The sequence below is a fragment of the Euprymna scolopes genome, chromosome 37 (assembly GCF_053919585.1).
Source record: "Euprymna scolopes isolate OS-2025 chromosome 37, ASM5391958v1, whole genome shotgun sequence".
In the NCBI taxonomy this organism is placed as follows: domain Eukaryota; kingdom Metazoa; phylum Mollusca; class Cephalopoda; order Sepiida; family Sepiolidae; genus Euprymna; species Euprymna scolopes.
The window spans coordinates 10,620,101-10,647,378 of NC_136518.1; the positions used below are offsets into that span (position 1 = coordinate 10,620,101).

The window sequence follows — 27,278 nt, forward strand, 5'->3', positions numbered from 1 at the left end:
TTTTTTTTTTTACTTCGCTTATTCTTAGCGACACCCGGGTATCCACCGATTTTTTTTTAATTTTAATATCGAAACAGGCTTATTTAATTTTGCGATCCTGTCTTTGTTTTATCGTTACTTCCATGGCAAGTGCTCATCTGAACTCCAATCCCTGGCCAGTCTTTCACGATAAACACCTGTCTAGCTGAAACCACTGTCAAAAATTTTCCCCACTCTATAACTGTGCCAAAACCAAAACATAGATTCCATGAACAAAGCTTCTTTCTTAGAAGTGCACGCCAGTGGAACTCCCTTCCGTTTACCTGTTTCCCACCTGACTACAACTTGGATGTCTTCAAGTCCAACATAAACAAATTCCTAATGAACCACCCCCTTAAGTAAGACACTTTATCAAATCTCCAATACTAACGATTACTACAATACTATCCCATTGATTACTGTACACGCAATAATCCTTATTTCAAGTGGCTTCCAGGCCTTGATAAGTGTTGACTTCCATGTAAGAAAAAAAAAAAATTATTTTTAAAATGTAATTATCCACTGACACGTGTTTCGTCGTCTACAACTGATCAGAGTGGCTGAATATATATATATATATATATATATATACACACACACACACGTACAACTTGTAGTTCTTATTTATTTTTGAAATCATCCCATGGTTTTAGGAAATAGACTCTAAGTATTAAGAAAGTATTTAGGTAAGTATATTTTAACGTAGAAAGACTTTGATGAGTCAATACATCTAGTTAGAAAATCCTAAAAATCCCAACAAGTTTTTTACAGTAAAGTATATTTCTTCGTTTTGATGACTTAATCCAAAAATGGCTGATTTGTCATAAAACTGTAACCACGTTTCAATAACATGGATTCGACACAAAAACAAACAAAAAATATTCATTTTGCATCATTTTTATCTGCTTCCCTCCGTCTCTTTCTTGGTTGAAAAGTGTTGATTTGTTTTAGCTTTGCTGAAAGTATTGTCTTCACTTGTGTATCAGAAATACTTTCTCTCGCTTTTAATAGAAAGACCCCGTCAAAAGAAAATTTCTGGATTCACCTGAACTTGCAGATTCAAATACTTCCAAAGAAAACTCCGAAACAAATTCTAATGACAATCAGCATTCAGAAAAACCAACAAGGTAAGTATATATATATATATATATATATATATATATATATATGTATATATATATTCCTGCTTTTCTCTTTTTCATATGCAATAGAGTTTTGGGTACTTGTACAGTTTAATCAAGACATTAAAGAATGAAAACATCAATAAGAAGGTTATAGTGTACATATCCGTTTTGGATTGAAGATCTCCGCAAAAAATTTCATTTAATTTGAGTATTTTTTTTTTATTTTTTTTTTTAAACAGCGGAAAAGCACGTTTTTATGACAGCATGTTGAAGGTAGCCAATTTTAAAATTTTTTTCAGTACGCCACGGGGAGATCTCGGTTTAAAGCACCGACACTCCCTCCCCATCTTTAATACTAGCTTTTCTTCCTAAAAATCGAACCTTTTTCTCAGTATCATAATAAATTGTTTTTTCGCTGTAAAAAAAACTACTTGATGAAATTGAGTGAAAATTTTTTTTTTTTTGTTCCAAAGAATTTCATTCCATAACGGATACGTACAATATAACCTTTTTGATATTTTCATTTTTTTTTATGTCTTGATTAAACTGTACAAGTACCGATTTTTGTAATATTTATCTGTCATACATAAATCACAAAATTGTAAAATCAATCATTTGTATTGCTGATTACATTTCTCGTCTTGTGATTATTGCGCTTGTGTCTGGGGTAAACTCCTACATTTTTTATGTACATCGGCGCTTGTACAGTATGAGGAATCAACGAAAATTACATCCCAAGTAAAAATACTTACATACAGTACAAAAATTGTGAAAACTTGTATTAGAATTTTCTAGATAAAAATCAATTTTCATTGTTTTGCCAATCCGTCATTCATTGTTTGATGTTGCTGACTTATCTCCCCCTGTTTTCCAAGATTTGGTTGATTGGCAACAAATGATAGAACTGATTTTTGTCTTTTAACTGGCATAGGTGGCCGGCGTCAATTTTGCTGGTTAGCACATAGTTTGCAGACTTCAGATATATTAGAGATAATAATATAGAGCAAAAGGGATACGTCAAAAACGGATATTCAACCTTAAAAAAAATAGTGGTAGTAGGCAGACGGGCTCGAACCCGTGACGCGAAGGCGGAAAAGAAAGTGAAAGAAAACCTGACATCTTACTGACATGACAGGAAGTGAAAAGTGTTCAACTTTAGCGATGTCAATCAAAAAGACTACTACTACTACTACTACTTTTTATCCATCCCTTTTCCTTCCTTCCTTTTTTTGTTTACATTTCTAGATACAAAATAGTTGTGTGAGAACGGTGAATTTATTGACACATTTACTAATCTGTTTCAATATTAGTTTTATTTTATTTTAGTTTTTTTTTTTTTTGCTTCAGGTTTTATTATTTTTTTTTAGATTTTAAGTTTCTATAACTTTGCTGAAGGATTCCAATATGGGTTTTTCAATCTTATATTTCTCATCGGTAGGTTCATGTGTGTTTTTTCTGCTAAATGATTTTCGTCTGCATTTGATTCGTAGGAAAATCATGTTTAATTTTCGATTTTTGAGCTATTATTCGGAAAAAGGGGTAACTTTACATGGATAGGGAGGATTTGTTTTTTTTTCGTGTTTGAGTGATCCGTCTGTGATTTTTCATTTTAATATACTTTCATAGAAATGTTTCTGTTATGTCAAAAAAAAACTTTTTTTTTTACGTCACAGGTGTCACGCTCATACATGAATTCCATAGCTAATACAACATACTGACCCAACGGGTCACGGGTAGTCTAGTATGGATAAAAATTCTACTCTATAATTTCTGATGAGGATACTTATTTTTGCTTGGTACATTAGTATATCAAAGAATTTTTACTTGGAATGCAATTTTCATCTCTACCTTATACTGCATAAGCACCAGTGCATTCTTTCAGACATGGTAACTTTGTAGAATTAAGGAACCAATATAGAATTTCGAACGGAACCGTTTATTTAATCCGCAGTGGAAATTATTCTCATTCCCTCAGCTATTACTATAATTTTTATAGTATTTTAGTTAATCTTACCTGTAGTGAGGATTGAACCTTCAGAAGATTGTATTTACCACTAATTCTGTTGTGCTACGGCTCTGAATAATACAAAAATCTGGGAATTTCAAATTGAGCCTCTTATTTGACTGACAAAAATAGATTGTTCTTGTTTCCTCAGCCATGTTAGTTTATTATTAATAAGGATATAACCGTCAACTTATAGAAGACAATTACTTCGAATTGATTGCTCATCAACACCTTTATCCATTGCACTATAGGTCGATGCACACGATTCTGTCAGAATCAGTTAAATTTTTTTTTTAACTTCTTTTTAATGTTTTAAACTTTAAACAAGCTTTTTAAATTTTAGCAAATAAAAGCTTTTACACCTTATGTTTAGAATCCTTATTCTAATTTTTACAAAAATCCAATTTTAGCAAATAAAATCAAAAATGAAGTTGAAATCTTATATACACACACTCAAGATGGATATAAAATGATTATGAAGATTAAAATCAATAATGATCTTACATCTTATTGTCGCACAGTGCATTGTGCGGAAACATCTGCAGGTGTTGGAAAGTCGATGGTAGCGGAGGCCGGATGTACACGTTGATGGGGGTCACAGGTTAAAGCTGTTGACATCGCAGGTGCATCGGGGAACTCGACTGATATAAACAAAACGGGTAGCTTGTCAGTCAGAAGGAGAGAAAACAGACACGCGCCCGGTTGTTGGGACACTGCTCGATTGTCCACTGATCACCGTCAACCACCGCCCTCTCTATTCCATGTTGTCGCTAAGTTTCTCGTTGCTACCCGCGAGCCATTGATTTTAGTAGTCCCAGCATTTTGGAAAAGAAATAAAGACACTTATTTTTCTACAAGTTGTTTCGTGTCTGTTTTTGGCCAGAGAGCGCTGGGGAATGCATCATTATGTTTAGAATCCTTATTCTAATTTTAACAAAATCCATTTCAAGATTTTGAGACTAAATATGTTGAAAAATTAAGGTGAAGATTGTTCTTTTAGTGAGTGAATGTTAATTAATGTCTCGAAATCTAACAGACTTGGGCTTTTCACTTTTTACTGAAAGAATTGGTTGATTGAGTTTTTGTAACATTATGTAATAATTAACACTTTTTTTTTTTTTTTTTTTTTTTTTTACACCACCAGTAAATTAAGCCGATTTATAGCTGAAAGTACAAAAAATGATACTGAGAAGAATTCAACTTCAGTTTCCATAGCAACCCCAGATCGTCAGTCAGAAGAGACGCAGGTTTGTCTTTGCAATTTGATCCTTCTCTTTCAAAATTTTCAATGACATTTGAATTGTGAAGTTTTTTATTGTTTGGGTTTTCCGCTTTTTAATCCAAATCATTTTAAAGTTTCAGTGTCTTTAATTTTAACATTTTTTTTTTCCTTTACTTCCATGTCATCTCAGGTAAGCACGAATACAAATGAATCAAAAACAACTCCAGACTTAAGATCGAGAAGAAAACATTTGAGTTTTGCAACCCCGACTATCGATTTGGATAGGGTAAGCATCTTTATTTAATTCTGGTGTTTTTTTTCCCCCCTTCTTTCTTCCTTATTTTTTTATCTCATCTTTCTCATTTGTCTACTGTCCAGTGTAGGGCTCCTTCAGTCTTTGATAGACTATGGATAGCCAAGGAGGGGTGCCTGCGCATCTCCAACCACACCTCTCCTTAATCGACATTGTTTAATACCAGTGGCCAGTGAAGTGTGTACAGAACGACTGGAAATAAATGCCAAGACAAGCGGAGAGCTCATACAGCACTTAAAATTCCCAAATAGTCACCCATTTGGTACTAACCAAGCTCGACATTGCTTAACTTCGGTGATCTGACGAGAACCGGTGTGTCAACACGATTATGCCGTATACAACTGTCCAGTTTATGCATATGTTACATGACTTTCTTTCTTTTTTTTTTTTTTTTTTTCCGCAGTTATCTTATGCGAATGTTTACGCAACCAAACAGGATTATGAAAATGACCGCAAAGCTGAACAAGAAAGGGTTGAGAAAATGTTGGATCGAATCGCCACAGAAAAGACGACTTCTGATGCTGACCTGCTCTCTGAAAAGAATAGTAAGTTCATTTTATTGGATGCCTTCGTTGCACGCTGTCTTTTGCAGTCTTTTATGCAGCACCACTCGTACTGTTCTCATCTTGGTTGTTATCCTCCCAACGTTTTCGTTGATGTAACCTCTGGCCTTTTCAGCTGCGTCATGTCAAATTCAAGAAATCTGTATCGAATTTCAAACAGAACCATTTTTTGTCCCCGACAAAGGAGGGATTGGATCAAGTAGTTCACTCCCGTTTATTTGTCTTCACTTTTCTCAGTTACCATGCCTTGGATTTTTTTAAAAATTTGATTAATATATACAAAAAACCAATTACTTTATTTCATTCATTGCTATAAATAGTATGATTCTTGCGATTAAGAAGTGACGTCATTTGCATGTTACATTAAGGAAAATCGATTTTATTAAATAGCGGTGTGTTAGTTATTGTTTATCGTGAGAGAATTGTTTTAAGTGTTCTATTTAAGTTTATTATTTAAATTTGATTTATATTGATAACATATTTAATTTATTTTTACCGACATCGATTTTTTTTTTTTTTTACTCCTGGGCGCGGACTTTTTTGTTTTCTTTTTCGGCGGATATTAAAACTAAAATCTTTCAAGCATTATTTTTCGAATTAGTTTAAATAAAACAATTTTTGTTTTTATTTGTTCTTTTATTTTGGAAATTTTTGTTGGGGTAACGATCGAGTTGATATATAATAATGAAAAGGTGCTCAATATTTTTAGTATAGCAGGTGTGGCCAAACCGAACTTCATGTCAACCCTAGCAACGCTGGGTGTCCATGCTAGTAAAACAATAAAATTATTTTACTATTCATAGTCAACGTACCCCAAAGGACAAAGCTGCGTGGCATCTTCATATAAGAAAAAGGAGAAATAATCTAGGACATGCTGGTTTTAGACACATAATGGAAATACGAGTAGGATTTAAAAGAAAGCAAAACAGGAAGTAGAGAACGCCACCTGTTGGATAAACGGGAATTATGACAAGGGCAGGTAACTGGTGCATAATTGAAATGGTGCGTGTGTTCGATCCGAGTAAACGCATATCAGATCAAAAAGGCATGTGCCCATAAGATTATTCCTATCTTTGTATTTTATCCAAATAAACAGCGAGAGTAATGGAAGTAAGAGTGATAGATACACTATAAAATAATAGATCATATAAAATATGAGCTGGGGTTGTTTTTTTGACAAGGGAGTCATCACTTATCAAGATCCGAAAGCTACTCGAGGATAAGATTTAAGAGTGTACAGAGACAATAGCAAAGAAATCATTATTGGTGGAAATTGGGTATAATTTGATTATTTAAAAGGGACGGCTTAACAAGAACTTGTTTACATTGGACTTGAAGACAACCATATTGTAGTTGGCTGAGAAGCAGACCAGCAGAACAGTTTCACAAGTGGACAGTTTTAAGAAAGACACTTTGTTCATGGAATTTGCATTTACATTTAGACACAAATAGTGAGGGAAATTGTTGATAGTGGGTGTAACTAAATGTGTGTTTTTTTTATGAAGTTTGACCGGGAGGGATCGTAGATTGAAGCTCAGACGAGCACTTGCCGTGAAAATAATAGAGCAGAGCCAGGTTTGCAATGTCTTTTCTGTAGGAAAGAGGCCCTGTTGGTGGGGCATCAGAATACACTGAATGCCTCCCTGCAGAGAATAAAAGTCCCTCAATGAGGCCATCTGTTGATTTTAATTGTGATACCTTAGGATTGGATCTTGGTGGTTGGTCTTGAAGGTCAGGGTTTAGCACCCCCCACTTCCCAACACGCTATTTTGGCTCTTATCCGAGCTAGACGGGCAATCAGAGAGGCACTATCTGATCAATCAGCTAATCATGGCGATCCCTAATATTTACGCACATAAAGTCGATTTACTTGAGACAACATAAACCAGTAAACGATGGTGGTGTAGTTCAGATCAGTAACCAAGATGGCGGCTAAGAATCAAATGCGGTCCATGACGTAGTTAACGGCGAACTGATTGAATCCAAAATTCAACAATTTTTATAATAATTTTGAAACGTTTTCATTGGTTGTTTAGCGCAGCCGTTGGTTATAAAAATGATTGGCGAATCCATTCGTCACATACCCCCATTAGCAGTCAAAAACATTTTATACACCCCCCTTTTTTGATATAATGGAAAAATCCTTTTGGATTCAATTTTGGTTTGACTTGAGAAAAGGAAAGAAAAATAAATAAATAAACCAATAAAAAAAATTTTTTTTTTTTTTCTCTGGTTTTGGGGGAATTTGTCTTTATTCTCATTGGTCAAAAAGAATTATTAACATTGGTATAATGTGTGCAAAAAGAAGCCATTTTTTATGACATTGAGTTTTTTTTGTTTTTTGTTTTTTGATACATATACAAATAAACACTTTTCAAATATATGTAAACATACAAATAGAATACTTTTCAAATACATATAAACATATGCACAAAAATTCAAATATACATTTTTTTTTTTTTTTTTTTAACAAATGTTTGCCAAAAAAAAAAAAAAAAGGTACAAAAAATAATTATTTGACAAATAGGAAATTTACAAAGAAAAGGTTTTAACAAGTGACTTTTTTCTTTTTTTTTAAACAAAAATTGAAACATTATGTTAGGTATTAGTTGGTTAATTTGGTTAGTAAGGTAGAAATGGTCGCAGTTTAACGTCGTGCCCGGGACAATTTACTTTTCTTTTTTTTTTTTTTTTTTTTTTTTTTTTTTTTTTTTTTGGTGTGATTTTGACTGTTCATGCTTCTCTTTTTGTGTTTCTGAAAAGAGATTTATTCATAGTTAGATTCCAAAAAGTTTGGTTATAAAATGTCTTAATTTTATTCTCTTTATAGGTTTAGTGAAAATGTTGACTATATTATTTTCAGACGTCACATAAGTAAGAGTAATAGATTTTTTCCTTATTTCATCCCTTATAAAATGATATCGGATATCAATATGCTTCGACCTTTGATGAATCATAGAATTATTTGCTAATAAGATACTGCTCTGATTATCACAATAAATTACTATAGGTTTTTTACTTAGATCTGGTTTTAAAATAGATTTTAGAAGGGTGTTCACAAAAATTGCCTCCTGCGCGGAATGAGTAAGAGCTACATATTCTGCTTAACAAGTAGAAAGGGCAACAATTTGTTGCTTTTTAGTTTTCCAAGAGATCATAGGTCCAGTCTTTGACAGTCTAAAAACAATACCCCGTTATACTTTTTCTATCCTCAGTTACCACAATCTGAATCTGAAAATCCTTCTAAATTTAGAGGATATGTAGATTTTTTAAATATTAAAGATTGTTCCTTCGTTCCTTTTCGGTAACGAAGGATTTGTTTTGCATGATTAAGGTCCTTAATTGTCGGTTTCGATAAGTTTTGATAAAGCTTTGTTACAGTGTAACGTATATCAGGCCTAGTTGCGGTCATCAAGTAGATGTGGCTGTCTACCATTTCCCTGTATATTCGATTATCTATGGATTTTGTTTCTGTCCCTATATTTTTATTTCGATGGGAGTTGAACGCGGCTTGCAATCTTGCATTCCGAACTCTAGCAGAATTTTTTCAATGTATCGTGATTGGTTCATAGTTATAGTTTCACACTATGGCATCTTTTGCTGCAAGACAGAACCAATCGTTCACATGTTATTGGTGAGATATTATTCCAGGATTTTCTTATACATTCCCATAAATCATCAAGATGGGGGGGGGGGTCTGTGATTTTATCACCAATAATTTTCCAAACATTTTCAATTGAATTATGGTCAGGTCTCTGAGCTGGCCAATCCATAACACAAATATTGGATCTATTTGGCTCTTCTAAAACTATTTTTGCTTTATGGCACGGTGCGTTGTCTTGAATAAAAATATCAGAATCAGAAAGATTAGGAACCATATGTTCTCTGTACATTCAGGCATTAACTTTTCCATGAATCCTCACAAAGGGGCCAGTTCCTTTTGAAGATATCATGCCCAATACCATTATACTGCCACCCTCTAAATTTTACTGTACTTTTAACGCACTTTCTCCATTTTTTTTCTTCTGACATGTGGTCTTTTGTCTGATCCGAAAAGATTGAATTTAGATTGGTCACTAAAATGAAATTTTTCCCATTTTTTTTCTCCCCAAAACAAATGTTTTTCGGTGAATAACAATCTGGCTTTTTTATTTTTAATAGAAATCAAAGGCTTTGAGCATGGACTTCTTGAAAATAATCCAACTTCGTTTAATTTTTGTGAGATCGTTTGTAGGGAAATATTTTGTCTAGTTTCAGATATAAAATGGATATCGAAGCCGCAGTTTCAAAGCTATCAGAACAAATAATTTTTCTATATTCCCTCTTAGTTATTTGGGGTCGGCCCGATTTTTTTTTTTTTTTTTTTTTTTTTTTTCAGGCAATGGTAAACCTTTTTTTTTCAATTTTCAATAACCCAAAAAAGAACGCTTTTAGACCTTTTCAATATTTTAACAATCTCCCCTATGGCCTTTTTTTTCATCCTAATGGCCATAAATAAGCTGTTTTTCTTGTATATATAGATTTTTTTTCTAATATTCGGAGTCGATATTTTGTTAAGTTGTTATTAAAGTTGCTAAAGTTTGTATTAATTTTCCCCGTTCCTTAACTTTTCAATGCCTGTAATTTAATTAAAATTATTTATATATAAAAAACTAATATGGCTTCAAAATAAAATAATTATTTTTTATTTAACTACCATTATTAAACATTGGAAAATTCACCAAAAAAAATTTTTTCCCTTTTCATGGATAAAGTTAGAAGCCACTCAATAAAAATGATCGACCGTTCCTTAACTTTTGGACGCTACTGTATATATAACAGATAGATAAAAAATATTACTTTTATTCACTAAAGGTTCCAAATTAAGAAAAATATTTCATTCCTTATTTTTGAACTTTTGATAAATTAGTAAACGTAATTTTTTTCATCCTTTTGTCTTAAGAGATATATATATATATATATAATCAAGCATCCTTGCTATCAAGCTAGAATCTCATATACAATACACAATAGTATATATAATAAATATACAGCACAATCACGTTGACACACCGGTTCTTGCCAGATCACCAAAGTTAATCAATGTTGAGCCTGGCCAGTACTAGATGGCTGTATGTACCGCGAGGTAAAATATCAGGTTAAGAAACTGGCGCGGTCTATCCTTCTCTCGAGGGTAGATGGGACTCTCTCTTAAGTCGTCTAGTGATGGCGTCATGATAAAAAATACCCTTGATAGCCCTGGCGAAGCATCAAGTATTCAGCTACCGACAAAATTTGAATTGCACTACAAACTCGTGTAGTGAGTTCAATCTCGGCTACGGCCGCGCTGGATAGATGGGTGGATAGTTGTTGTCGTATCACCACGGTTTCCTAATCCTCTGGTCAGCTTTGGATGGGATTAAGACCATTATCTTCAGACGGTGCTCACCTGAAATTGTAGATATTCCGCATCTCTATCCACTTTGTCACGGGCCCCGAAGGGCAATCAAAGTAGGATTTTTTTTTATCTTATAAAACCACACCCTTGATAACCCTGGCGAAGCATCAATTAATCAGCTACTGACAAGTTTTGAATTACACTACAAACTCATGTTGTGAGTTCAATCTTAGCTAGATCCACGCTGGATGGAGAATCTAATATAAAGATTTTGTATTCTCATAAATAATTTATCGCAAGGATCCACAAAAAAATATTTTTTTTCATCAAGTCTAATATAAACCTGAAGATCTATGGGCAGAAGTAGGGCAGTAGATCATTTAAGGTGGTAATTCCTGGGAAATGTTTGCTATCATGAAAGCAAACAATAATGACTCAATCGATGCACACATTATTTACTTATAATTTAAATTTCATTAAATTTAACTATGACTAGCAGGAGAACCAGGCGTTGCTCAGGATTGAATGAGGATCTCACTATTATGCACTTTTTCATTTATTGGCCCCATTCTCGCATTTCAACACCTCGTATGGTTGAAAGGAGGATTTACGTATTTGAAGTTTTAAGGAGTTGTAACCCCTCACTCGAGAAGGTCATTAAGGACCCCCTTTTTATTTAGGAATCTCAGCTCGTGTAGTCTAGTCTTCTCTGAGGTTGTTACATGAAATCTGGTATGCTAAAAGCGAATATCGAAGCAGCGGGCAGGAAGAAAGACAAACAATTGTAGACTAATCTACAGTTTTAATTTTGCAGAATTATGTACAAAAATGTTTTTACAATTCTCATTCAATTCGTAGTAAGTTTTTTTTTCAAAGTCTCAAATCTCTTCACCGACAGCGACAGGCGGTTGGGTGAGGAAGGTGGAGGGGTCCCCTCTCCAGGGAACGGCGGGTTTATACGATCTGTTCTCCCCGAATTCAACAAGCAATCTGTTTCATTTTAGAGCGTATCGACCCGATGAGAGTGAGGTGGAAGTCTCCCCAGCCAATCAAATCACGCCAAGCCCCAACGATCTGAGACCCCATTCAAAACTAAAAATCACATAACCTCGAGGTCACCAACCATCACTCAGCCAGTACAATATGTTCGTCTAACATCCTCGCATTTCCTGTTGTTGAGTTTTTCCCAAATAACAAAATATCTCAGGTCTTCCAACCAAAAAAAAAACAAATATATCCATTTTGACAGTGAATTAAAATATATCTATATTTATCTTCTATCTTAAATCCTCGGGTTATCTGGCGTCACCCGGGAAAAAGCTATCTCAGCGTAGTTCTAAAGCTCCTCAATGGGGAATTACGTCACAGAGTTTTGACACATTAGGGGGCACATAGATATTCAGTATTTAAAGAGTAGATTCAGGCTTACTTTCATGTATTTACCATAGAATTTTATACATATGGTTTAAATTTCATAATAGGATGTATTTCACATTTCAAGGAGGTTAGTCTTTCATAGACTTCATAGGGTTGCACTTGAAGATACGTGATCATTTCCCTTGTCTACCCAAGTAAATTTCACGTAGTACACTTTTAGTTTTATGTAGATTCTCTGATGTTTCTTTTTTATAGAGCACACTTGAACATCCCACCCACATATACGGACAGTTTTATATATAGATTAGACTTTTTAGCCCCTTAAAAACTGGCAAAAGTTATAGCCTGTTGACTTAGAATGAGTGCTTTAAGCCAAATTGATGGCTGAATGTTAAATTTGCGCACATTTTTGCATTAAATACTAATCACTATTGATCCCTAATTGTGCATCAATATGAATACCATTATTTTTAATTTACAGCACCCTGTAATAACAAAGGTCCATACAAAATTTTAGCCAAATTGGTCCAGTAGTTTCTGGGAAAAAGTAACAGACTGACAGGCAAACGAAGAAATATAATATTGAATAATAAATTTTATTAATTTTTAAAAAATTTATTTTCATACATTGAATTTTTTATTTTTATACATTTTATTAATTTTAATTTTTTGATACATTATAATTTTTTGATACATTTTAAGTTTTTAATACATTTTAATGTTTTGATACATTTTAAGTTTTTAATACATTTTAATGTTTTGATACATTTTAAGTTTTTAATACATTTTAATGTTTTGATACATTTTAAGTTTTTAATACATTTTAATGTTTTGATACATTTTAAGTTTTTAATACATTTTAATGTTTTGATACATTTTAAGTTTTTAATACATTTTAATGTTTTGATACATTTTAATTTTTTGATACATCTTAATTTTTTGATGCATTTTAAGTTTTTAATACATTTTAATTTTTTGATGCATTTTAATTTTTTGATGCATCTTAATTTTTTGATGCATCTTAATTTTTTGATGCATCTTAATTTTTTGATGCATCTTAATTTTTTGATGCATCTTAATTTTTTGATGCATCTTAATTTTTTGATGCATCTTAATTTTTTGATGCATTTTAATTTTTTGATGCATTTTAATTTTTTGATGCATTTTAATTTTTTGATGCATTTTAATTTTTTGATGCATCTTAATTTTTTGATGCATCTTAATTTTTTGATGCATCTTAATTTTTTGATGCATCTTAATTTTTTGATGCATTTTAATTTTTTGATGCATCTTAATTTTTTGATGCATTTTAATTTTTTTTATATATACTTTATTAATTTTTACGTAAATTTTATTTTTTTTATTTTCAAGTTGTTGGAAGCAGCGAAGAAACATCAGTCTTGACCATTCCTTCCACAACCCTGAGTTCAACTTCCTCAACTTTGACCTCTACGACTACAACCACTAGCCTTATTGCATCTTCTGCAGCCACTACTACCACCAGTAGCATTACTCGTATTTTGCTTGCCCCCACGACAACCAGTTCAGAACCCCTCTCTTCAACATTGGCCGTATCGACAGCCTCAGCAACTCCAACAACAACAAAAGCTTCACTGCCGTCAGCAAGTCCATTGTCATCCTTACTTCAGGTTACAAGCCCATCAACTAGCACATTAACAACTATTTCATCAGCCACATCCACTGCTACCTTAGTACCCCAAACCACAACACAAGCAACAACAGGGTTTTTTTCCTCAGGTAAGCATTTGTATTTAATTTTACATTGGGCGTTACATTGTCACATATAACTCTATTCGTCTTGAGGGCCAAGAGATGGTTTATTTGGCTACATGCATGAAAACAGTGTATTTTCTTGGAATAATAGCACACACACACACACACACACACACACATATATATATATTATTAAATATTACGTGCATAAAAGTATACCTATGGACACGCATGTTTCTGGTTTTTAGCTGTTGTGAGCACAGGTTAGGCTTGAACTCATGACGTCAGTATCCACATTCTCATATGTTATCAATGAACCATGGTCGATCGCCACTTTTTTAATGCACGTTTTTTTTATCGCTTATAAAGTTAAGATTTGTTGTTGGTCTTTTTTTTTTTTTTTTTTTTTTAAGCGATATTAACAACTTCAAAACGCTGTTATTTTTATTTTTTTCTGCTACCTTAGCGTTTTTTAAGAGTTATAAGCTCTTATTGTTATTCATATATCTATATGAATGGATCGCCCTTATTTTTTATGGAACGTATTTATCTATTTATGTTATTAAATATTATTTTATGTACATAAAAGTATACCTATGAACTAAAAGGCAATAAACACGCATGTCCATGGGTATACTTTTATGCATGTAATTTAATAACATAAATAAATATGAAGAATAAGAGCTTATAATGTAGCAAAAAAAAAAAATAACAGCGTTTCGAAGTTAATATCGCAAAAAAATGCCAACAACAAATCTTATATATATGTGTGTGTGTGTGTGTGTGTGTGTGTGTATAATATATATATATATATATATATATATATTATATATAGAAAATGATAGTGATTCAATGAAATTAAAAAAACCTTTATTTAAATCAAGGATTATTTATTATTCTAAGTAAGACAAAGAATACTTTGAAAATTTTATCTCCTTATCCTATAGGGTTTCTCTTCAGAGGAGAAAATATTAGCAAATAGATATAATGGTATTCACCCTATTTGCTAAAGTCAGTTAGACAAGAAAAATCATAATGAAAAATTGAATAAATAGAAGTCACATAGGAGGGGAAATTGAAGAAAAGGATATAAAGGTTTAGTTCCAAATTGCGCGGTAAAATCCAAGGTGACTGTCCTTTAAAGCAATGAGGTAATGAGATCCAAGCTGTATATTGGGTAATCCACATCACAGAGTAGAAATCCATGTTGGGCATATTTCTGAGTAATTCTTCTTTATGGGCCGGTGAAAAGATTTTTATGGTCTGGTTGGAACTTTTTATTAAAAATCTTAGTACAGAGTGACCCAAAGAAAGACAGGCCCCAACTCTAATTAGGCCCTGTTTCTTAGTGTTTTGTCCGAATGAAATGAAACTTTGGTCATAACTAGTTTATTATATGCAAAACATCACATCAAAACACTAGGGTCTTTGGCCTTTTTTTTGTCTCCGTTCTACAGCATATGTTCTAGATGGTCTCCATTTAGCTTTTTTTTGTTTGTTTTTTTGGGGGGTCACCTTGTATTACTGGAATTAAACATTAGTGAGATAGAATAGGTAGAAAGGGGTTCTGGAGGGGAGACAAATTTAAAATGAAGAGATGGATGGGGGAAGGGAGATAACATATGTATATAGCAGAAAGTGACCTCTATAGACAAAGTTCAAACAAGCTATAAAAAGGTTGAGTATTCGCTTTAGTAGGTCAGGTTAGGCTTGGGTATAGGGAAAGGGAGGAAAAAGAAAAAGAAGCAGAGAAAATTAAGTAATATTTTGTAAATCTTATAATCACAGATTTCCATACCAGCTGATTGTTAGATAAATTTATTCAGAAGTATATATATATATATATATATATATACACACACACACACACTGACTGGCAACCCAGCATTGTCTGATTGTAAAATGTGCTTAAAGATATTTTAATTCATGCAGATTTCATATTTATTATTATAGAGCAATTTCTCTATTGATTATTATATTGTATTCAAGATATAGTAGCAATTTCAAGTTAAAAAAAAAAAAAAGACTTTGATATCATCAGCTAGAATCGAAACCAAAACCTGTAGCTCTCCAGCATTATGCACTACCATATGAGCTAAGTCCATATGCATATTAAACTTTACAAATTAATCGACTTAAACATATAAATGAATATTTGCACATGCATAAAGGAACGCTTTAAGTTGACTTGCACCTGCCAAGTTCCAATTTTTCAATTTTAACCCCTTAGCAGCTATTTTTACCAGCTAAAAAGCCCAATCAGATTTTCTCCACAGGTCTGAATCCTTTATATATCAAGTTTCAAGTCTGTAGACTAAAAATTAACAAGAGTATTTTGATAAAACTATGCATACATACAAGAGATATTAAAAATGTATTCAGATCGAAAAGACAACGGTAAAACAGTAGTTTTGATATGGATTCTTAGTTATGTGAGCATCAAATGGCCAAAACCCTTGCGAAAGAAGCTACTAAAATGACAATAATAGCTCTTAAACTCATATTTACAAACTACAAAACGCCTACGTAAGAAAATATCAATCTATATGTGACGTGTTCCCAAATAACAAAACCTATAAACATCAACCCACAAACTGGAAATCATAGAACTACTAACCAATCAAAGACAAGATAGATTAAACAGAATTAGAATTGGGCACATATTTATGTAACACTTGCTTACCTGCTCAAAGGAGAAACAATGCCTTGGTTTACCTGCTGCAATCAACTACTCTCGGTCAGTCACATACTGATTGATTGCCAAAAATATAAGACATGCAAACAAAGAAATATAATATCAAGATATACATTTTATTAATTTTTTAAATTTATTTTTATATATTTAATTTTTTATTTTTATACGCTTAATTTTTAATTTTATTTTTACACATTTTATTCATTTTAAATACATTTTAATTTTTTGATGCATTTTAATTTTTTAATACATTTTAATTTTTTGGTGCATTTTAATTTTTTGATGCATTTTAAAAATATAAGAATATTCGCAAGAAAAGCTATCACACTACTCTTGCACAGATGTTCAAAAAAGGACCTGCTCATCAAATAACAGAAGTAGTTTAAAAAAAAAAAAAAAACAATTTCTAACTCTTATAGAACAAACATTAACAGAAATCAGACTGACTGCAATATATCTCTAAAATCTAAAATAAAATCAAACTCCTCCTCCCCTCCGCCTTATGTTCTGCAAAATCAAAAACACAAACAAGTTTTCCTCGACAAACCAAACACAATGAATAAATATTTGGAGATATAAAGAACTTAAAGCACAAAATCTATCAAATGGCCGGATTTTGCATTGAATGACCTGAAAAGGGTATAAATATTACAAAAGAAAATGTCTAAACCAAACGTGTATAATCGGTCATTCTATAAGAAATAATAAGACATGCTAATCACCTCAACAAAATATAACAAGTGAAACGAAGTTATAAAGCACCATACACTAGCATAAAAAAAGAAGGGGAAAAAATTGGAAATGACCCCCCCCCTCCACTTCCCCCGAGGTTTAAATGCTGTTAAACAAAACTAAAATTCACTCACGAATGAACTCTCAGCTATCGTGTTCTTTGTCATAGCAATTCTTCTTGTATCATGGCATTTTCCATGCCGTAGATGAAATCATGGTTAGTGTTCTCCGTAGGCTTCAGTCCATTGTTAGTCCACACATTTTTTAACTTGGCAAAATACAATGGGTGGGTTGCTATTATCTTCCCCAACGCAGTAGCATCTGATTTACCTGTTTGCACTTATATGTTGTCCTTGGATCATCCGCATAGCTGCAGTTGAATAATGTAACTCTTAATACCATAGAACCGTTGATCTGCTAGAGATTCATCCTCCTCCATGGCCATCCAATGTCCTGCTGCCATGGTAATTGGTGGCTGAGAAAGTTTTTTTCCTAGTTAAAGAAAAGAAGTTTAGTCTTAGCACTAAGTGCTACCATCCACTTACGGGTCCATTCCACTACCGACTAAAAATCGTTTTCTACAGTTTCTGCCATTGCTTTGATATATGTACATTTTTTTTTTTTTTCAATCATGTCTATTATAGACAACTTTTGTTAATATATTGTAAAATTTATTTTACCAGACACAAACTGTTTGCGGCAATTAATTATTTTCTTAAATTAAATTGAAATATGTATGTATAATTAGTATTGCTGTCACATTTGGGCTGGTGCATCTGCTGCTAGTCTCTCGCTCCTAGACAAGGTTCAAAAGAGAGTCGCCAATCTGATAGGCCCTGAATTGGCATCTAAGCTTCGGTTTCTGTCCCATCGACGAAACGTTGCATCCCTCTGCCTGTTCTACAAGTATTTTAATGGTGAATGCTCTGACGAACTGCAGACACTTGTGCCCCCACGACGTAAATACCCCCGACACACCCGACAAGTAGCTAAATCCCACCCCTTCACAGTAGAGATCCCTAGATGCAAGAGAGACTTTTACTCCAGTAGTTTCTTCACCAGAACCGCTAGACTCTGGAATTCCATTCCAGGTCTCTGCTTCCCCAACTGTACTGACATGCAGAAGTTCAAGTGTAACGTGAACTGACATCTTGCTGCCCAAATCCCTACATAGTGCCCCAGTAGTTGCTGCCCTGATAGTAGCCCCCCTACACCAAAGTGGCAATGTGCCTTGTTTGGGGTGAAAATGTAATAAAAAAAAATTTTTTTAATTAAAAAAAAATAAATAAATAAAAAATAATACGTTTAAAAGCCAAACAACACTAAGATTTAAATAAATGAATGTTTATTCGTTTAAATCAATATATTTTGACATAACCTAAATTTTTCAGAATTTTTTTTTTCTTCCATCGCATGGTGTTATTACAAAACAAAATGAAATTATTAAGCATCCATGTGCTGTTGTTCATCATTGAATCTCCACCCCCAAGTCCAGAATGCATCCGTTACATGTGTATTGCCTCCTATGAAGTTTAATTTCTTAGCTTGACATGGATGATCATGTTTTTACAATATTGAAAGCGTTGTTTAAATGGTAAATTAAATTGAAATACGTATATATAATACGTATATATAATACATTTAGAAGCCAGACAATGCAAAGATTTAAATAAACAAATGTTTATTTGTTTTAATCGATATATTTCAACGTAACCCGTCTTTCTCACAATTTCTTTTTTCTTCCATCGCATGGTGTTATTATTACGAAACAAAATGAAATTATTACGTATCCACGTGCTGCTGTTCAACACTTAAATGTTCCTTACTAGCATGGGTGCCCGGCGTTGCCCGGGTATTTGGAGGTGTGTGTTGAGCAAAAAAAAAAAAAAAAGTGGTAGTAGGAAGGCAGGCCCGTACCGCGAAGGAGGGAAAGAATGGGAAAAAACATGACATCTTTGCTGTTACGACCACCGCCAAACCGGAAGTGATGTAGGTTTAAATTAAGGCTAGACAACCGAAAAGAGGGGATGACTTTCAGAAATATTGGTGAAAAAAGCGACCCCTCCCTGTAAAAAGAGTGCCCAGTTGAGGGTGAAGAAATGTTTTTAGCCAATTTTTCGGTATTTGTCGTCTGAAGGGTCAAGTTCCAAAACGATACTGATCTTGTAAAAATCCATCGCCTCTGTCAAAAGTTTTAGGCAGACATGCAAACATACATACATACATTTATATATTGGTAGCTAAAATTTTCGACCCAAACCAATTATACCCTTTATGTAAAATTTCAAATGTTTAGACCAGAAATTGTCTGAGTAATTTGGCAGAGACTGCAGAGGTAAAATTTTTTAAAACTTTGACCCCTATTATGACCCCTTAACATTTATTGTTTTAGGCTCAAATCAAGTTATTAAGTTAGATCCATGTCCAATGAACCTATGTCTAAAATTTCAAGTATTAAGACCCAAAATTGATGGAGGAGTTTGGTAGAGTTCTCAACAGTCAAATCGTTGAACTTTGACTCCTTAACAGCCAAATTTCTGTCCGAAAACAGATTACAAAGATTTTCACAAATCTCCATACTCTGTATATCAAATTTCGAGTTTGTAGACTGAAAATTGACAGTTATTGTGTAGGGAAATGTACAGAGACGCACGCACACACACACACACACACACACACTTTCACTTTTATAGAAATATAGATTACAATAGAAAAATGCGAGCATGAAAAATAATATGGTTAAGCTTAAACATAGAAGTAAAGGACTAGTTGCTAAAACTGGAAAAGAAAAGGACAAGGTATTCTAGTAAAAAAATATAATAAATCTATAACTTAAAATATTTCCGCATTAAGAATTGATTATATAATGTTATAAATTGAATTTAAAATAAAATAAAAAATGTTACTATTCATGCTCGCATTTTTCTATTGTAATCCATGATTTTTCCAGGCTTCCAGTAAATTCACTTGTTCTTTGTTCAATTTCAATCTTATTTTTTTGCCCCCATAAACGTAACCTACACATATGTAATAACAATGTACAGCACTCATCTGCTTTCAATAAAATCCCTCAAATTATCTCCCTTCCATGCTTTCATTCTCTCTGTTTCACTTGTTATTTCTTTTTGAGAGAGCTGTGAATTGATCACAACAGTAGTCGCTATGGAAACCCGTCATAAAAATGTTGCTCACCTCCTTACATTTTTTTATGATTTTAAACACCAGTGAATTCATAACTTTTGTTTTACTGAATGAAAATTGAAAAAAATTTTTTTTTTTTTTTACACTATAGCTGAGGTGATCTTTAAACTGTAATAATTGTTTGAAATTTTGTCCCAAAATGAGATAGCGGTAAAGCTTTAAAGCAGTTCTAAATGATTAAAAGTGCCATTTAACCATATATTCAAACACGGTAGTGTTTGAATGATAAATATATTTCTATAAGAAAAAATTCTGATTTGATTTTTGGAATCTTCCTTGCTAATAAATTTCAGTGATGGATTTAAGAATTTTTTTTATTTTTCAGTTACAAAACCATCAGAAACTTCCACATCACTCTCAACATCAATACCTTCTGCAACCACTCCAGGCCAACCATTCAAACCAATGTTTGGAAGCCTTGCTCCTACTTCAACTACTACTTCTAACTCCTTAAGCCTCAGTGGTGGTCAGTTTGCATCAGTTCCATCATCATCATCGTCGTCATCATCATCATCCATTCCTTCCACAGCAACCTCAGGATTTAGTTTTGGAACTTTCACTGTGGCAGGATCCACCTCTACAACCCCTGCTACTACAACCACTTCAAGCTTTGCATTTGGGACCAATGCTACCAATCCCCAGACTTCAGCAATCACTACAGCCACTACCCAGACAAATGCTGGTCCCTCGATGTTCTCATCGCCTAGCAAAGATGTTTCTAAGTCAGGTGGGTTTTCCTTCAACCTCATCAGCCCACAGGTCACACCAACCTCCGCTGCAACACAGAAATCTGGCAGCCAGTCAGCAGCGTCTCCATTTAGTACCCCGAACACTTCAGTCCCTCCTGCAACCTCTTCATCATTATTCTCTTTCACCTCAACTTCTGCACAGAGCTTCACCACAGCCTCCACAACTTCGGCCAGCTTATCTTTCGGAACTGCAGCAGTAACACTACCTACTGCTGCAACTTCGACTACATCTGCACCGGGTGCGTTTGTGTTCACTAAATCATCAACTCCATCTTCTCTACCCCAGTCATCTACTACTATCCCTGCCACGGGTATGTTTACATTTAAACCCAGCGATACAGCCACAAAAACAAGTACAACTACAATACCTACAACCAAGTCTACGAGCGGCATCTTTACATTTAAGGCAGATAGCACTTCTGCAGTTACGACAGCAAGTAACCAAAGCTTCAGTTTTGGCGGATCTGGAACGAATGTAAACACTCCTGCATTTAGTACGTCAAGTACACCCTCAGCAGTGTTTGGAGCAACCACAGCAACCAGTACGTTTGGATCTGCCTCTTCAACCTTTGGGGCAACTTTGGCCACAAGTGCGCCTAAATTCGGGGCTACTTCGACTAATGAATCAGCATTTAGTGCAACCTCTAAGGCCCTTTCACCAGCATTTGGGACTGCAATTAAACCAGCATTCGGGGCAACTTCATCAGTCAATACTCCAGTATTTGGAGCTAATCCTGCATCGACCACCCCAGCCTTTGCGTCTCAATCATCAGCCATCTCCCCACTCTTTAGCTCCACCGACAAATCTAAACCCACCTTTGGTGTCAGTTCATCACCGTTCGGTACCGCTTCTACTACGGCTTCAACACCATTTGGGGCTTCTTCTACTGCGGCTTCAACACCATTTGGGGCTTCTTCTACTGCGGCTTCAACACCATTTGGGGCTTCTTCTACTGCGGCTTCAACACCATTTGGTGCTTCTTCTACTGCAGCTTCAACCCCATTTGGGGCTTCTTCTACTGCGGCTTCAACACCATTTGGGGCTTCTTCTACTGCAGCTTCAACACCATTTGGGGCTTCTACTGCAGCTTCAACACCATTTGGGACTTCTACTACGTCTTCTACCGCATTCGGGGCTTCTACTACGGCTTCCACAGCATTTGGGACCTCTTCTACTACATTCGGAGCATCCTCAAATCCTAGTACACTGTTTGGTGCCTCGGCTGGTCAAAGCAACCAGACCAATGTAAGTAAAAGTGGTACTTTTCCATTTGGCGGCAGTACAAATACGGCTCAACAGACTTCTACAACATCGGCACCAATGACAGGATTCAACTTTACGTTTAATTCTTCCGCTCCCTCGCAGAAGACATTCACCTTTGGTGCCGGCAGTACCAGCAGTTCGAAGGCTGCAACCAGCACCACTGCGACAGTCACCACTGTAGCACCATCAGCTGTTGCTGGTTCCACTTCCATATTTGGTCAAGCTTCAAATGCCTTTGGTGGGTTTCCTTCAGCTGGCCAGGATGGACAGAAACCTATGTTTGGTTCTCCAAGCACAAGTACGTCAGGTTTTAACTTCAGCGGTGCTCCAGCCAATCAAACAACAAATGTGTTTGGACAAACGGGACAACAGGTAAATATGGCTTTAATTTTATTTCAGTTTTAAAATCTAATAAATAAAATTCAGAAGTTTCCGTTGGTATAAAGTTAGCTATGTGTATCCATATTATACTTCTCTTTGTCTGTGCCACGTTTTCTCGGAAACTAATGGGCCAATCTGATTGAAATTTTGTCTGCACGTTTATGATAAACTAACTCAGCGAACTAAGTATTATGGTATCCGTTTGATGCACAGTTAACGATTAATAACGATTTGTATTTCATACAAAAATGTGCATAAATTTAACCGTATTTGGCCATCGATTTGGTATCGAGCACTCATTTTAAGTCGACGGGCAATAACTTTTGCACGTTTTTTATGGGGAAAAAGTCTTGAATGTAGCATTCACTACTAGTTTAACAATTGATCATTATCAATTTTGCAACACAGTTGCAAAACATGAGGGTTAGTAACCTGGGCTATATTTAGTTTTATCAGCAGGGATGGAAGCCTTCGCAAAAACTCAGATACTGTGGGGGGTTTTTTTTTGGGGGGGGGGGGTTCTGTTTTTCTCCCTTTTTTCCTTTTCTCCCTTTTTTCCTTTTCTCCCTTTTTTCCTTTTCTCCCTTTTTTCCTTTTCTCTGTTTTTTTTCCTTTTTCCCGTTTTTTTTTTTTTTTCCTTTTTCTCCCGTCTTTTCCTTTTTCTCTCGTCTTTTCCTTTTTCTCTCGTCTTTTCCTTTTTCTCCCGTCTTTTCCTTTTTCTCCCGTCTTTTCCTTTTTCTCCCGTCTTTTCCTTTTTCTCCCGTCTTTTCCCTTTTCTCCCGTCTTTTCCCTTTTCTCCCGTTTTTTTCCTTTTTTTATGAAATTTTAAGATATGAAGCACCAATTAATAAATATTCATCAAATTCCAGTTTCTTTTCAGTTTTCTAGAGGGGATTTATTTAACGTAAAATATGCACCCACTTTATGGCCTCCTTGGCTATGAAGTGGATGTTCATTTTACATTAAATTAATACAGAAAAGTGATCCCCCACTTTATAATTACTTCTTTTCTTGGAAACTACTCATTTCCTGGGATTTTTATTGCTATTTTTGTTTTCAGCACCCTCAAAAACCTGTAATAGTTGTAATTTTAAAGAAGTGTTTCATGGGTGGAAAGACACTGCACCTTTACCAATATTTCAATCATAGTCATTTGTTTTCCTAGTTTTGTATATGAATTACAAAATATCTAAGATTGCTCCAAAACCTCTGTCCTTGATGGAGGGGAGATTAAAAGTTGCTGCTATGGTTTCAAATGATCTGAAATAACAGCAAGGGGAGACTTGATTCCAAATATTTCTCATATGTTATATCTCACCTCTTTGGTTTTCATACATAAAGTAAATTTCACAATGTATAAGGATTATTTGATACTGGAGATATTCATTGTCGTACGCTATTTCCAAAAGAGGGGAGATATAACATATGAGAATTATTTAGGAGCAAGTCTTTCCTTACTGTTAATTTATTAGTTATTTCGGATCATTTGAAACCATAGTAACAAGATTTTGTCTCTCCTCCATCAAAGTCAGAGGTTTGGGGAAATATCAGACATTTTGTAATTCATATGCAAAACTAGGAAAACAAATGACTATGATTGAAATATTGGTAAAGGTGCAGTATCTTTCCTCCCATGAAACACTTCTTTAAAATTACCACTAATATAGGTTTTCGAGCGTGCTGAAAACGGAAATAATTTGGGGAAATATATATATATATATATATATATATATATATATATATATATTATGAAAGACTTGGTTTTAAATAAAGGCCACACAAGTTGCTGACCATTCCAAGTCAAAAATATTGGGATGGTCTTGTATTCAGATAGATCTTAACCTCATTGGCGATACCAATTCCCTCGTTCTGCTGCTAGCCCTGCCTGCATGTTTCCATCATTCATACTGAAGAAGACCAAAAGATCAGTTGAAAATTGTGCTCTTGAAAGAAACTTTTTAAGCCTTTTTGCATTCCTACACATCAACAAATAGATACAGAAAAGATATAAACATTTATATATTTTTCATATTGATTTTTTTTTTTTTATCGATATATATATATATATATATATATATATATAGTCTTAGGGGCACAAAAGAATTGTGATACTTGATGTTTGCTTATTTCTATTACCTTTCCTGTTTCAGTCTCAAAACAGTGATCAACCAGCCAACCAACCCTTCACATTTGGTCAAGGATCCACCCCTGGAAACACTTCCATGCCTTTTGGCCAGAGTTCCGCCTTCTCGTCACCTCAGGCCTCATCGTTTGGTTCATTTGGGGCTAAACCAACAAATGTATTTTCCACCCCAACCAACAACAGTGATAAAACATCTCAGCCAACTCCGAACATTTTTGGCTCCACGACCGCAGCGACTCCTCCCAACCTAACAGCTCAGTCAAAGCCGTTATTTGGACAGGTAGCTTCTCAACCATTTGGTACTGCCAGTGGGACGCCCTCAACAACAGGTAACACAGGACTTTTTGGAACCACTGCTGCGGGTCAGGCCACAACTCCTGCTGCTGGGTCACCCGCTCCTGGAATTTTCACGTTTGGACAATCTCCTGGGACACCGCTGCAGACAGCTGCGCCGACAACAACGAATCCAAATCAAGGATTTGACTTCAGTGCCTCTTTAGGAGGAACATCACAGTTCAATTTTGGTAAGAAAAAATTCTTGCGTCTGAAAAAGTTTTCTAAAAGGCTATTTATAACAATTCACATTAACTGGCCCATTTGACATAAGAACATGAGTGTTTGCTAATGAGCTGGGGTCCAGGGTTCAATCCCCGATCAAGTCATATTAGACTTAATAAAAAAAATGGCACTTGATGCCCCCGCCTTACTAAGAACTACATGTTAATAAACGGAAGATCCTTAAAATAGTGATTCCCTCCCCTACACCTCTGTGTAGCAGCTAATGAAAAGGTAGCCTTTGGGTCGCCCTTGACTATGGTTGACCACTTAGTTTAGTCAGACTCATGGAAATTTCATGTTTATTTATCTGCATAATTTACGTTGTAATGATATTTCGTTTGAAAGAATACATTGATGTAAAGTTTACTGATATTAAACAAAAAGCGCTTCATTCCTGTGTTGGCAAACTGCTATCCAGCCCTAGTTTGCACGCAGCACACACATAAACATAACGCACAACAATACCAAGTTTGAGACATATACAGTTATCGCACCTTATTTCCAGCAGTTGCATGTTTCAGCCCATAGGTAGCGATGTCGACTTGTTTCTTTTCTCTCTTTATCTCTCTCTTACATCTAGAATGCTAATCTGAACGAACATGTTAAAAACACACTCCTTCTGACTTTCTTGTAAGCATTTCTTGTAGTGGTTGCCCATGATAAATTCAGACAGTTTGTAAATTACGCAGTTCGTGATCGTTGTTCTGTTGTGTAGCAGGGGACTCATATTGAAAGAGATGAGGGGTTCATATCGAGACCTGTTAATGGCACATGTATAACAAATATAACGATGGTGATGACAATACTTCCGGGTTCCTAGGTCCTGGATATGACCTTAAACTATGTCCGATGGTGAGGCCCCAGCTTGCGGGCTTTGGGGAATGTGGAGCCACGCTTTAATTGCCATTGCTCTCAGGTCCACTCTCACCCGGTGTGGTAGTACCTATTAGGGTCCCAACTATGGAACTGACTTGAAAAAAAATATATATATTTTATTAAAAGATTTTTCTTCAAAATCACTGGGTTCTGCATTAAATAACCTGAAATGGGTTGATATGCCATAAAATAAAACAAGTAGATACTAGAAGGCAGTGACTGAGGGCCAATCGTGTTGAAAACTAAGAGTACCAATGCTAAAGAGTAATATTTTTTAAGGGAGTAATGCTTTTCTGGTAATGTTTGCAAAGAGTAATGCACCTACTCCTATATGATTTTCTAAGTGTAATGTATTTCACACGCATAAACAATTACACTGCCTCTAAAATTTGACAACTTTATTCATCATTAAATGACACAAAGGGTTGATATGCCATAAAACGAACTACATGCACACAAATATTAACTTTTTATACTTTTTTTTTTTTTTTTTCTTTTTCCAGGACAAGGAGGAACCCCTTCGAAATCCACCATGTTTAACATGGGATCTGGAAACACAACCCCGAAGATGCGCTCGTCTTTCCCGAAAGCCCGCAGACGAGGTGCCAAGAAGTAGATAAAAGTGTCTTTGCGAGCTTACCTTCTTATTTTACAACTTAAACTTCCTCTCTCTCCCTCTTTTTTTTAATAATTTTTTTTTTGCCATCTAAAGATTTCAAAAAAAAAAAAAAATGGCATTGGGAGTTTTTTTTTTTTTTTTCTTTTTCTTCTTGGGCATTACTGTGACTATGACCATTTTCTGAAATGGTATGAAAAGAAAAAGAAAGAAAGAAATATAAGAGGATGAAAATGGAGAAATTTTTTTTTTTTTTCCATCTTTAGATCACTACTTGGACATTTGCAGGACCGGTACAGTTTTAGACGATTTGATATAGCATCAAGGGCA

At 34.6% G+C, this 27,278-nt stretch overlaps 1 protein-coding gene and 1 pseudogene across 1 annotated transcript in view; one reads left to right on the forward strand and one right to left on the reverse strand.

Annotated features, from left to right (window-relative positions):
• LOC145261080 (uncharacterized) overlaps positions 1-27,078 on the forward strand; it is a 70,306-nt gene extending 43,228 nt beyond the window's left edge. Inside the window, exons 6-13 of the mRNA XM_080119259.1 lie at positions 1,030-1,145; positions 4,292-4,394; positions 4,560-4,655; positions 5,086-5,227; positions 13,371-13,757; positions 20,687-22,746; positions 24,906-25,422; positions 26,836-27,078. Of these exons, the coding sequence (XP_079975385.1) occupies positions 1,030-1,145; positions 4,292-4,394; positions 4,560-4,655; positions 5,086-5,227; positions 13,371-13,757; positions 20,687-22,746; positions 24,906-25,422; positions 26,836-26,948 (3,534 nt within the window). The 3' untranslated portion in view covers positions 26,949-27,078. The remainder of the gene's footprint in view (positions 1-1,029; positions 1,146-4,291; positions 4,395-4,559; positions 4,656-5,085; positions 5,228-13,370; positions 13,758-20,686; positions 22,747-24,905; positions 25,423-26,835) is intronic.
• Positions 4,905-5,021, reverse strand: LOC145261306 (5S ribosomal RNA; annotated as a pseudogene).
• Positions 27,079-27,278: the final 200 nt, after the last annotated feature.